The sequence below is a fragment of the Penaeus chinensis genome, chromosome 43 (assembly GCF_019202785.1).
Source record: "Penaeus chinensis breed Huanghai No. 1 chromosome 43, ASM1920278v2, whole genome shotgun sequence".
NCBI classification, from domain to species: Eukaryota; Metazoa; Arthropoda; class Malacostraca; order Decapoda; family Penaeidae; genus Penaeus; species Penaeus chinensis.
In genome coordinates, this window is record NC_061861.1 from 6,454,143 (window position 1) to 6,467,486 (window position 13,344).

General features: G+C 37.0%; 1 protein-coding gene across 1 annotated transcript in view; it reads left to right on the top strand.

Annotated features, from left to right (window-relative positions):
* Positions 1-12,602, top strand: part of LOC125048228 (heat shock 70 kDa protein cognate 5-like) — a 12,837-nt gene extending 235 nt beyond the window's left edge. Inside the window, exons 2-14 of the mRNA XM_047646810.1 lie at positions 6,378-6,436; positions 7,002-7,147; positions 7,355-7,478; positions 7,615-7,816; positions 7,999-8,105; positions 8,450-8,612; positions 8,840-8,995; positions 9,443-9,589; positions 9,802-10,029; positions 11,089-11,311; positions 11,478-11,665; positions 11,918-12,058; positions 12,163-12,602. Of these exons, the coding sequence (XP_047502766.1) occupies positions 6,378-6,436; positions 7,002-7,147; positions 7,355-7,478; positions 7,615-7,816; positions 7,999-8,105; positions 8,450-8,612; positions 8,840-8,995; positions 9,443-9,589; positions 9,802-10,029; positions 11,089-11,311; positions 11,478-11,665; positions 11,918-12,058; positions 12,163-12,237 (1,959 nt within the window). The 3' untranslated portion in view covers positions 12,238-12,602. The remainder of the gene's footprint in view (positions 1-6,377; positions 6,437-7,001; positions 7,148-7,354; positions 7,479-7,614; positions 7,817-7,998; positions 8,106-8,449; positions 8,613-8,839; positions 8,996-9,442; positions 9,590-9,801; positions 10,030-11,088; positions 11,312-11,477; positions 11,666-11,917; positions 12,059-12,162) is intronic.
* Positions 12,603-13,344: the final 742 nt, after the last annotated feature.

Below are 13,344 nucleotides of genomic sequence, written 5' to 3' on the forward strand. Positions count from 1 at the left end.
CATGGACGCCGGCATCTCTCAGGATTTCTTATTTGGGAATAGTTGTTTGCCGTTCGTTGTCTGTTCTTCTTGTCTTTGGCTGATGAGTGGGGTTATGGAGATCTTATAATTTATTTGTTTTTTTAAAACCTATTTAGTCCTATTTGACGGTTCGGGGAAATATAACACGTGCTGAGAGTCGCAGATCATGTAACCTTGAAGTCCAGAGCGTATATTGTTATATTGTAATTATATTTTAAACTCCCGAGAACAGTGAATTCAACCTCTATGTATCCTATTGTTTTGCAGCCAAGCCATTCGGATTCAATTTCAGTTCTGTTTTTTAGTGTAATGAAATTGTAATTCCTTTCAATTTTTTTTTTTTTTCTTAATGTGTAGTACAGTTCTTTGTTCGATAAGACTAAAATCCCCAACTTTTTTGCAAAATTTATCTAAGTTGCTGTGACTGGATGTGCCCTTCAGTCTCTGCTCAATGTCCCCCCTCTCCCCGGGAAACATTGTCTTCGCCTCGGTATGCATGGCAAGATACAGCTGATAATCAGGAGCACCGAGTAGACTTGGACCCTTAGGAGCGTTTTCTGGGATCTTTTGCTGCTCTTTAGGGCATTACCATCTGATTATTTCATGTACTTACTTATGACAAAGTTTTAGTCATATACAAGAATATCCTCTTCATTATTTGTTACTGAGAGTGACTCGCACTCCAGATATGAAGCTTCAAAACCAGGGTCTCCTGTGAGCCCTGAATCCAGACTTCACCTTTCTTACCTTGAGTTTATTCCCTAGAAAGGTTAAGTAACCCCCTGTGCCCTCCTTTATTTGTACTTAGTGCCTACTCACAGAAAATGTGAGTGTTGTGGACTTAGTCTCCGAGCAGTGATATGTAGCAAATATTTTTGTCACTGTTTGTTAATTATGAGGCCAAAGCAGCTGTACCTGTTAGGTTAACCACATGTTTCTGGGAGAAATGATGTGCTCGTCTTTTATTTTTTGTGAAATGTCTCGGATGGCTCTGCTAGTGCTTAGCCTCAAAGGAGTCAATTAGAGCTTGTGACCTTAACTAATTTCACCTTTCCTTGAATTGCTTAGAAAAACAGATTTTTATCAATGCAATGAATATCGATAGTGTTATTTTTATTATAGGCCTTATAATTACTGTTTTAAACATTAGTTACAGCAAAATAAGAACATAAAATATTTTAGTTAATCGAGGAAAAGGGTAAACAGGCGAGACGAGCAATACTTGTAATTGGCTCACTGGTGACTTGGTACAAGTGTAGCCATCTATGTGTAAAAATAAAGTAAAATTATAGTGGGCATGACATTTATGCACAAGCCATACTAGTTGGCATTGGGTTAATGTTACTGAGTGATGCACAGAGATAGAGGCAAATGGACACTGCCATTTTATAGAACATAAGAGTAGGAAGCAATATACACTACTGGCCAAAATTAACCAGCCGCCCCTCGAAAACCAAGAAATTGGCAAATTTTCTCATTAAAACTATAAAATTATCAGGATCTTTAATGATTTTCTTATTAAAAACAGTCAATAAAGGATCAGAGAGGTCATATGAAACAATTTAAACATATTCAACATGATATAAGATGCTAATATCTGGTTGAACCACCTTTACATTTCAAAACAGCATCTACCCTGCGTTTCATACTTTCGTACAACTTAGACAAATAATCTAGTGGAATTCTGTTCCACTCAAGTTTTATCCTTTCCCATAGTTCATCTTTGCTTTTAAAATGAATAGACTTGATCTTATCATCAATAAAGTCCCAAACATGCTCTATGGGGTTCATATCTGGGCTGTTCCCTGGCCACGGCAAAACTTTCAGCTTATTCTTGGTCATCCAAGTTTGAACAGCCTTTGCAGTGTGACAGGGAGCATTATCCTGTTGGAATACTGCTTCTCCATCATCAAAATGGTGGTTAAGAGATGGAATAGCACAGTATTTCAAAATTTTTATGTAATATTCCCCATTCACCGTCCCATCAATCTTGTAAAGTCGGCCAACTCCTTTGCTAGTTATGCAGCCCCAGACCATAATTCCACCACCTCCATGTTTCATAGTAGGATTGAGGCATTCAGGAAGGTATTCCTCACCCTTTCTCCTCCTTACTGATACTGGCCTGTCACTGACAAGGCAAAATCTACTCTCATCACTAAAAACAACTTTGCTCCAATCTTGGTCAGTGTGCGCTTTTGCCCATTGCAGTCTCTTATTCCTTGCCTTCTCTGTCAACAATGGTTTCTTCTTTGCTCTACAATACTTTAATCCACTTTGCAGAAGCCTTCTTCTAACTGTCCTGTCACTAACATTGATATTAAAATTATCTCTTAGCCCATTTGCTAATGACTTTGATGTTTTCCTTCTGTCTCTTAGTGCCTCCTTGATGATAACTCTTTCTTCTCTCTTTGTGGTGATCTTCTTTCTGCCTCTGCCTTCCCTGTCCTTCACTGTGCCTGTTTCTTGGTGCTTCTTCACTATCTGCTGAGCAGTGGATCTTGCAATTTTCAACTTTTGGGCAATTTTATTGTAACTGTAGCCTTCCTCATGGAGAACAACTACTCTCATCCTGTCTTCAATACTCAGTCTAGGAACTGGAGCCATCATAACCTGACAAGCAAAATCATCTTTAAATAGGCCTAAGTCTTGCAAAAGTGTCCTAAGACACTTTTGCAATTTCAATTTAAAGCCTCAAAAACTTCAAATAAGAATTAAAGCACAATTTCAAGATGAAAAAATATTTACTTACAACAAAAATTCGAGAAACTGCAGTAAAAACGTTGAAAAATCGATGAAAATTGCAGAAGCTTGGTCACTGGGTGCTTGTTATGAGTATCCAGGCAACAAGGATCCAAAAGCAAAGCGAGGCTAGTCCAAACGAGGCTGTTTGGCAATCTCAAAGTTTGCCAATAATCTGTAAATTTTTAGTGTTTCTCGCTCCACAATTCAAAAATCTCTATATTATTAGACAAACTGAGAAGTTATAAGCCTAAATATATATCAAACTATCCCTCAACACATTGCTATTGATATTCTATCAATATCATTGCGTTTGCAATATTGCCAGGCTAATAATTGAACCTTGAATCAGAATTTAGCTAAAAGTGAAATAGTGGCCGGTTAATTTTGGCCAGTAGTGTAGGTACAACTATTTACTGGGGAATTACGAAAATACCCTCTGCATGTCACCACTCGGAGAAGTCCACAACACCCTCACACAGCCACACTTCTTAGTCATGTTTTCTGTAAGTTTGCTCAGTGTTAATAAAGGGGGGTATAGGAGGGGATGTCCCCCAGGCATGGGAGTTAATAGGAGGTAGGTATTTTTAGGCAGCCTCTGTGAACTAGTATTGATGACAAATTCCCCATGTTCTGTCTCTGAAGACATTCGTGGTTTTGTATCGTCATAGATTATACTAGGATTCTTCACCTGTGTGATCCTTAATGGGTTAGCTCAGTTTTGCGGGTCCTGATATTCAATGTATAATATAGCTCTAGATTGAATTAGTGAGAAATTTAAGACTGTGCAGTTATTCCTGTCGGTTTTGATATTTGAGTAATTGCTCTATGCATCAATATTCTCTGTATTTGAAGCCCCCATTTTTGACTGATGTTTGGGTTTTGGGTTCACATGTTATCCTGGATTTAGGACTTTCTCTGGTATCAAATACCAATTTTCCATGTATGACAATCAGGACTACAGTAAAAAGTGTGTTGGGTTTTTGCCTTGATGAAAACTAACTTTCCATCTGTGGCAAGAGGTGCACAAATCAAAAATAAGGAGATAGATGACAAAGAATATAGAATATTGACCCATCATTTTCTAAGACCCCATCATGTTTTCCTTTTGAGGAACAAAACAAATGCGACCATGTAACTTGTTACTGCGATCTATCAAGTAGTTCATCTAGTACTATGCACTTGTGAAAGATTTTGTAATTACCAATGCCGGTTTTTCCTAATTCATTGATTTAATGCAATCTTTTTTTTTTTTTTTTTTTTTTTACAAAACTTTGTTTTTTGATAATTATTTAGGTATTTGTTACTGAGAGCAACACACCCTCCAGGCTATCATGCGAACTCAAAATCAAAACCTAACCTTTCCTGCCTTTTATTTATTCCCTAGACTGGGGGCAAGGCCCCCTATACCCCCCTTCCCCTTAATTTGTACTTTGTGCTTACTGAAATGAAAACGTAACATTAAGAGCTCTGGCTGCGTGAGTGTGTTGTGGCCTTCATCTGAGCTGTGATGTGCTGTGAATATTTGTCATTTCATAAATATGAGGCCACTTCAGCTGTACCTGTGCTGTTTATTACTATTGTTAAGCTCTATAAGATGGCAGTGTCCATTTTCCTCTTTCTGTGCATTGCTCTCGGTAACCTTTACCATTATTTACACTATTTTGTACAAAATCTTTTAAACGTGCGTTAAAGGCATCAGGATATTTGACCGGCCAAACATTTTAGGTGTTGTCAAATCTGGGTCATTTTTCATGCTATATTGTGGCTATGCAGAAGAAATAGAGGTATTTGATACCGAGAGTCCCAAAATCAAATATCCTCTACTCAGTGATCTTGGGGAGGGGGGATAATGGATGGCATTGGATGTCAATGGATACCTGCAGATACCGAAGACAGTAATTTATGAAACGTTAAAGAGTATGTTTTTAAAGAACCCGAGCCAAACTGACGAACGGAAAAGGCAAGCTAAGTTTTGAACATTCCAATTAGGATACTGTTTAGTTGCACATGAGTTCAGTAAACATGTGTATCTTGCTAACCCAAAAATCCAACCTAACCTTACCTACCTTCTATCTATTCCCTAGATTGGGAGGGGGGGGGAGCCTGTACCCACTGCCTATTAACACTTCATGCCAAGTGATATATTTGTTATAGAAAAGAAATTGTGACGTATACCATCAGTGTGGAGGGTACAGATTAGCTGCCCAATCACAATTAGGCTTGTTTGGAAATTGAAAGACGCTCCATGCAGATTTGTTACAAACACCCAATGTGACCGGCACACATCGAGCAAGAGGTCGGCCTGGCTGGCATAATGTTGCATAAATTGCCTGTACCTACCATACAAAAAAAAAATCATAAATTCCACTATGACCTATGATGATAAAATGGATACAATACTTATAAAGTAATATTTAGTTATAAAATCAAACATACCCCATGTCACTAACCACAAGATCGAAGGCCCTGCCCTGGCAAAAGCTTAAAGGAAACTGAGGGAAGTGATTGAGCGTATCATTCTGATAAAATAGGCAATTAAGGTAAACAAGCAGTAATGTCATTAAATTGTTAAGAATGGGAAATAGAAATAAGGAAAAACAATGAAAATACATATTGATTTGAGAAAGCAACCAGAGAGATGAGAGGAAAGATAATGAATATAAAAAAAAAAAAAAACAAATGATTTCCATGTTTGTCAAGGGAAAATGCAACCCCTATTAGAAAATTGACTTTTTTCTATTTTGAGTTCACAAGCATTTAAAGGATTATCTCTAATTATAGGTACTCTACAGAAGTATACCATTTTAACCTCTTATAACAGGGCATGCCTATAGCCATTATGAAAAACCAACTCGTCATGATAGCTACAGCTATGGACATCAAGACTCTTGCCGAGCAGGAAGTTCCGCTATACATAGCTAGACAGTTGCCATCATTGTAGGGTTAACCGTATTCATGTTGACAAATGTAGAAAAGGTATGAATGAGTGAATATATATATTCACAATACAAGAGATGTATTTAACCAGTTTCGATTATGTCCTCGAAGATATAATTGAAATCTGGTTTTGGGACTTTCTCTTGAAGGTGCATTGCTCTTAGTAGCAAATACAGGAAGTGGTGTAGATTGTAATATTTGTAATTTTATCATATCTAATCAGTTGACAATATTGCATTCAGAATATATGTGGAAGTTCTATGTATTGAAAGGCTAATATATATATTGTCTAGAACTGTCACGAACAGTTCTTGCTTTAGTGTTTTCAATTGCGAATGTCTAAAACGGAATTTAGGGTGTTCCTTAACCCATTGGTGACGGGTGTAGAAAACCAAAAAATAACTCTCCGCTCTGGCGAGCCACGGCAATGCGCCGACTTTGAGCGCGTGAGTTCGGTACATCAAGCCGAATCACTGCCTCAGAGCGCTTTGGCGCACTGCTGCGGCCACATTTCGAGCGTATTATGACAATATAGGCGTGACCCATTGACAAGGGGTTAAGCATAAGAAAATTGATTGTGGAATTATTTAAGGTTGTGAATGAATTATTGCAGTATTTTTAATGCATATACTTCATTATGTATTATAGATGATGAAATTAACAGGAATATTTTTCAGGCTTCAGCCCAGGGATTCCTTTCCCAAAGGGATAACCTAAGCATGCAGACAAGATTCAAGTAAGTAATTTATATAAATCTTTAAATAAATGAAGTTGGAAGATTATGTATATATTCATTAATGTTATTCTCAGTGGAACTGGAAATGACACTTAAATTTATAGAAGCTTTTTCAAAATGCATTATATTAGTAGTAAACTATTAGGCTTAATGAGCCTACTGCTGCTGCTCTTGCTTATGGAATGGACAAAACTGATGATAAAATGTGAGTTTAAAGCTGTTTATTTGGAATTGATTGTTCTTAGGCAGCCTCTGTGAACTAGTATTGATGACAAATTCCCCATGTTCTGTCTCTGAAGACATTCGTGGTTTTGTATCATCATAGATTATACTAGGATTCTTCACCTGTGTGATCCTTAATGGGTTAGCTCAGTTTTGCGGGTCCTGATATTCAGTGTATAATATAGCTCCAGATTAAATTAGTGAGAAATTTAAGACTGTGTAGTTATAGTGTATTTTGAAAAAGCTTGTATAAATTTGTTTCATTTTCATTCCTGAAAGAGCCAATACATACAACCTAAAATCGGAGTTATGAAGAATGCTGTTTCAAGGGTTTCTCTCTCAGGTCAGATGGAGTGAAGGGTGCAGTCATTGGCATAGATTTAGGCACCACAAATTCATGTGTGGCAGTCATGGAGGGCAAGAATGCCAAGGTGATCACAAATGCTGAAGGAGACCGCACCACACCCTCTATTGTAGCATTTACTAAGGGTAAGACAAAAAAATTTGTTGTGTAATATTTATGGTATATCTTTATTACTCTTTTCTATACATTTGTATGCACTATTTTTTCATAGTGCAATGTTCATTAGCTAACCTCTTTGATTTCATATTAAACTTTTCATTGCTCTTTCCCATTCTGTTTATGCATATACTATGAAGTTTTGTAGCAATAGAGATGACTGGTGTACATTTCAGATGGGGAACGGCTTGTGGGTATTCAGGCCAAGCGACAGGCCGTCACCAACTCTGGCAATACATTCTATGCTACCAAAAGACTGATTGGTAGGAAGTATGATGACTCGGAGATAAAGAAAGACAGGTTAGCATCTTGAAAGATTTCTTGAATTACTTGTTTGGGGAACTTTTTAATAGCTGCAGCTTTGTGAGTATAGTTTCAAGATGTCCTAAGATTGTTACTATGAACAAATTATAAATTTAATTTATAATATTTTCAGAGACACTGTAGCTTTTAAGATTGTGCGAGCAAGCAATGGTGATGCTTGGGTGCAGGCTGGCGATGGGCAGGTGTATTCTCCATCTCAGATTGGTGCTTTTACCCTGATTAAGATGAAAGAAACTGCTGAGGCTTACCTGAATACTGCTGTCAAGAATGCAGTCATCACTGTTCCTGCCTACTTCAATGACTCCCAGCGACAGGTAAATAAAAGTCGGAGAAGCTTGATTCTTTTGGAAAGTTTTGCTCTGATAGAGCCTAGATTTTTTAATGTACTTGCGCTTTATGTAATTTGATACTTGCATTTTCTGTAGATTCTAGAAAGTTTGCAGATTGGATCAAACAAAAACTTGATTTTAGATTTTAATTGTGTGGAATCTTTCAGGCCACAAAAGATGCTGGACAAATTTCAGGATTGAATGTCCTTCGTGTTATTAATGAGCCTACTGCTGCTGCTCTTGCCTATGGCATGGACAAAACTGATGATAAAATGTGAGTTTAAAGCTGTTCATTTGCAATTGATAGTTCTTAGGCAGCCTCTGTGAACTAGTATTGATGACAAATTCCCCATGTTCTGTCTCTGAAGACATTCGTGGTTTTGTATCATCATAGATTATACTAGGATTCTTCACCTGTGTGATCCTTAATGGGTTAGCTCAGTTTTGCGGGTCCTGATATTCAATGTTTAATATAGCTCTAGATTAAATTAGTGAGAAATTTAAGTGTAGTTATTCCTGTCAGTTTTGATATTTGAGTTATTGCCATATGTATCAATATTCTCTGTATGTGAAGCCCCCCTTTTTTAACTGGTGTTAAAATTACTTTCTCCAATACAGCATTGCTGTGTATGACTTGGGTGGTGGAACTTTTGATATCTCTGTCCTGGAAATTCAGAAGGGTGTCTTCGAGGTGAAGTCTACCAATGGTGATACTTTCCTTGGCGGAGAAGATTTTGACAATCACCTTGTGAATTTCCTTGCTTCAGAATTCAAGCGAGAGGTATATTTTTCAGTTTTTTAAATTTTTTTATGAATAATGGTTAACGAAGGAGTTTTGTCAAGATTTTTACACTAGTATAGTATGTCAGAATTTTTGTGAGCTTTAAAATTGAAAGGTAATTTCTGTAAACTTGTAGGAGAATTTTTTTTACAATTTCTCATACAAAAGACCTTAATATTTGTATTGAAGGCAAAGGTCATGGTGACTAATGACAGTTTCCATTACAGCAAGGCGTTGATGTCACAAAGGACAACATGGCAATGCAACGTCTGAAGGAAGCTTCAGAAAAGGCAAAGATTGAACTATCATCCTCCACACAGACTGACATTAACCTGCCTTACCTTACCATGGATGCTTCAGGCCCAAAGCACATGATGTACAAGGTGGGTCTTTTTAGCCAACTTTCTTGGACACATGTTTTACCCATTATTGCCGGGCCATCTTAAACCAGCTTGATCTGCTGGATATGGCTATACATGTGGCAATGCGCTAGAGTGTAACGGGTGGGAAGTTTCGCTACATGTAGTCGACTCCCGCTCCCAGCGGCAGGCCGGTTGCCTGAAGTCACTGTAGTCTATGATGCCAAGATATTTCTAAAACTGTCAATGAAGGATTAAACACACTCCCCATAGTGATTGAGGAGGCTTTTCAAACTACGTTTAGATAGTGACATAACAGTAAAGATTTGCTTGTTCAGGCAACTTCTTTAGAATTTTATTTCCTTCAAAATTTATGAATTTAGTTACATATGAAGAAAATAACAATGTTCACTTGGCTTAGTTAATGTTTAGGATGAATCCAACTTTGTCTAATTACGTTTCCCTACCCAGCTGACCCGATCCAAGTTTGAGAGCATCGTGGACAAGCTAATTAAGCGCACTGTGGACCCCTGCCTCAAGGCTATCAAAGATGCTGAGTGTGGCAAGTCTGAGATCGGAGAAGTCATCCTTGTCGGTGGCATGACCAGGATGCCCAAGGTGAGATTTCAAGGATGGTGTCAGGTTTTTGGGATAGTTCTATTCTGGAAATTTCTTGTTATAGTTAATAATTTGAATGTATGTGACAGAACTTTTTTTTAAGCATGAATTTTATTTCTTTGGTGTTCACTCAACACCTCCTCTTGATCTTAGTGAATCCACCAATTGTACATATTGAGGTGAAAACAAAGATTACATCTTCTGAATTACAGGTGGTTTCTACTGTGCAAGACATCTTTGGCCGCGCCCCAAGCAAGTCGGTGAATCCTGATGAAGCTGTGGCTGTGGGAGCTGCTATCCAGGGTGGAGTGCTTGCTGGTGATGTAACAGATGTGCTGCTTCTTGATGTGACTCCTCTATCTCTGGGTATTGAGACACTGGGAGGAGTCATGACTAAGCTAATCAACAGGAACACCACCATCCCCACACGCAAATCACAGGTAGGCCTGAAGTAGGATTTAAGGGGACCATCCCTGGAAAAAAAGCCGATTTTCACTTTCTTGAAAAATTGAAAAAGGTCTTACAGATTTTAATGAAATTTGGTAGGATGAAAGAGCACTTTATTACACGTCAAATTCCATCAAATTCAGTATAAAGATAAGGGAATAGGTGCAATAATTTTTTTTTTTTTTTTTTTTTTTTTTTTTTTTTTTTTAAGTTAACTCAAGCCTTTTCACGTTCACAGTTATCACTTAATTTTCCATATTACGTTTGTTGAGAAAACCTCTAGGTGACATAAACAATATAACTTATTTGAATATGGAAATTCAATCATTCATTTCAATATTATCACATAACAGAACTGGAAAAAAAAAAAGAAATTTGAATTTTAAAAAAATTGTTCTATGTGCATATTGATGTACGGTTTAGGGGAAAAGCGTTTTGAGATGGGACAAAAACTTTAGGCCGTGAGAAGTCTGCAATATGGGGGCGGGAAAAAACAAAAAAACTGAGTAATCGACCTGCAAACTTTTTCAATAATGTTCTATTAATTTTCTATTAATTTTGACTTTTTACACATGAAAAAGCCCAATCATTGCTCTTTCTCTTGTTCTTTATTTTAGTCAGATCAAATCGATAGTTATTGCACAGCATCACAAAATACAATATAATATTGCCCTGAAGAAGACCTGCACCATCACTATGCAGTCCACATGACCATAAAAAGTCCATGCACTTCAAAACTCATTTTTCTGCTGTCAGGAGTCCTCTATACCTCGTATTACCTTCCACCTCGGTTGTGCCATTTTCTTTTTTAATTGGCAATGCTTATTAGTGAACATGTTAGTGGAGGCACTATACCTGTGTTTGCTCCAAATAATGCAGTCATTTGACTGTTAAAAACAATTTTGGGAAGTGTTATGAGAATTCTTTCATCTTGCCATTTTCTTTTTACATTTTGATCTTCGAGTTGATACAGAAGTTGGGGAAAATATATACAATGTAAAGGCGCATACACTTAGACATGAATTTTATGGCTCCTCTTGTCCTCCCCCTAGGTATTCTCCACAGCTGCTGATGGCCAGACCCAGGTAGAGATCAAGGTTCACCAAGGGGAGCGTGAAATGGCCAATGACAATAAGTTGTTGGGCCAGTTCAGCTTGATTGGCATTCCTCCTGCCCCCCGTGGTGTACCCCAGATTGAAGTCACCTTTGATATTGATGCTAATGGTATTGTCCATGTGTCTGCAAGAGACAAGGGCACTGGCAAGGAACAACAGAGTGAGTAATTGTACAATCTTGTCTTCACTTTCATTATCATGTATTGTAAAATGTTTCATGTTAAAGTTCTCTGAAATGAGTAGTCCTGCTTAATATTATTTTTAAATTAATGTGAATGGGGAAATGCCCAAATGTCCTTTTTAACTTACCCAACAAATGTGCACAGTTGTGATCCAATCATCTGGCGGTCTGAGCAAGGATGAGATCGAGAACATGATCAAGAATGCCGAACGGTATGCAGAGGAAGACAAGAAACGTAAGGAGGTTGTGGAGGCCATCAATCAGGGTGAGAGCATCATTCATGACACTGAGAGCAAGATGGAGGAGTTTAAGGATCAACTCCCAACTGATGAGGCAAGTTATATATTTCATTTTCTTGCTCATGCCCCCTTCCCTTGCTTCTGATAGATAATCACTTGAAATAGTCTTACGGCTTTCAAGTGCCTGCATTCATAAAACATGGTATTTTTGTGTGCTTTTTTCTTAAGAATAATTTGGTTTTTAGTATTCAGTTTTTAAGATGGAAACCCCTGAAGTTTTTATGTAGTCTAAAGATAAACAAAAATTGTAGAAGGCTTTTCCATGCTAACAAAAATAATTTCTCAGACTCAAAAGTTGAAGGAGCAGCTGTCTACTGTGAAGGACCTCTTGGCAAATAAAGACTCTGCAGACCCAGAGGAAATCAAGCAAAAGGTCAGCGAGCTCCAGCAAGCCTCACTCAAGCTCTTCGAGATGGCCTATAAGAAGGTAAGAACCTAGGGATTGAACTTGGGGAATTCTCAAAGTAAAGTTACTTGGATATTATTCTTAATTTGGAGAGATCTTTCAACTATTTTGTGCCCCTTCCACAGATGGCATCTGAGAGAGAGTCATCGAGCAGCAGTGGTGAGAGCAAGGACAAAAAGGAAGGAGAGGGACAGCAGTAGATAATTACATAATGACCACAAATATATCTAAAAATCTTGTTCAGTCAAGTTTTGGGAATCTGAGAGGGCATTAGATATTTCTTTTGTATTAATGAATTTTTAGATTAACCCTCAAACTCGTCTGATATTCTTGCTGAAGGAAATGTTTCTTCAAGGGGACTTTGGTGAATAATGCTATAGCATCAGTGTATGAGTGAATGTATGACTTTGAGTTTGTTCTAGTGAATACCTGTGTAAATATTTGATGTAAATTCATATACTGGCATAGACGTCTATGTTAATATAAGGTTAAGTTACAAATTTTCTTTGTATAAAAAATGTGTATATATATATATAATGTTAACAATAAATTTTTTGTTATAAAATGTTTATGAATAGGACCCTATATAAATATATAGATAATTACTTTTTTTCTTTTTTTTACTGTGAGCATTGGAATCTGGGCAAATTGTTGCTCTTAGGCAATGATCTACTCTTACTGTATTGTGCCCCAAAGGCTAGCAATAATTATTAGGATGGTTAAACATGTTGTGATATGCATATTGCATATACTATAAAATAAAAGCAAAAAGGTTTTAACTGATTTAGAAGTTACACCTGAATTGAGTTTTCCATTTGGAAGTGTTGGATCCATTTTCTAAGGTAAGAAATGTCAATGACTTTCGTGGCTGTATCTGTGTATAATATATATATATGTAATATAGATATATAAATAAAATTTGACACGCACACACAGATACATGTGTATGTATATATATGTATATTGTATACAAGTATATATGTATGTATATACTGTTGATGTAGCTTAATGTGGTATGGTGTCAAAGTAAATGAAAGATTGAATGAAAATTAAATTGGGTATATTGAGCTTTTGTTTGAATGCTGTTGAATGTAATCAATCATCAAAATTCCTATTGCAGATGTATAAAGCATTATGTAAGATAGTGCTTGAAGTTTGCAGTTCTGAGGTGGAAAACAAGGTATGATTACTGTAGACGTGTAATTTAATTTTTTTCTTTTTAAAAGTTCTGTTTACTTGCAAAGACTAATACTAAATTTGTTGTGAAATTTTAAAGAGTTTCTCTGAACTTCTGGGGAAAACCTTAA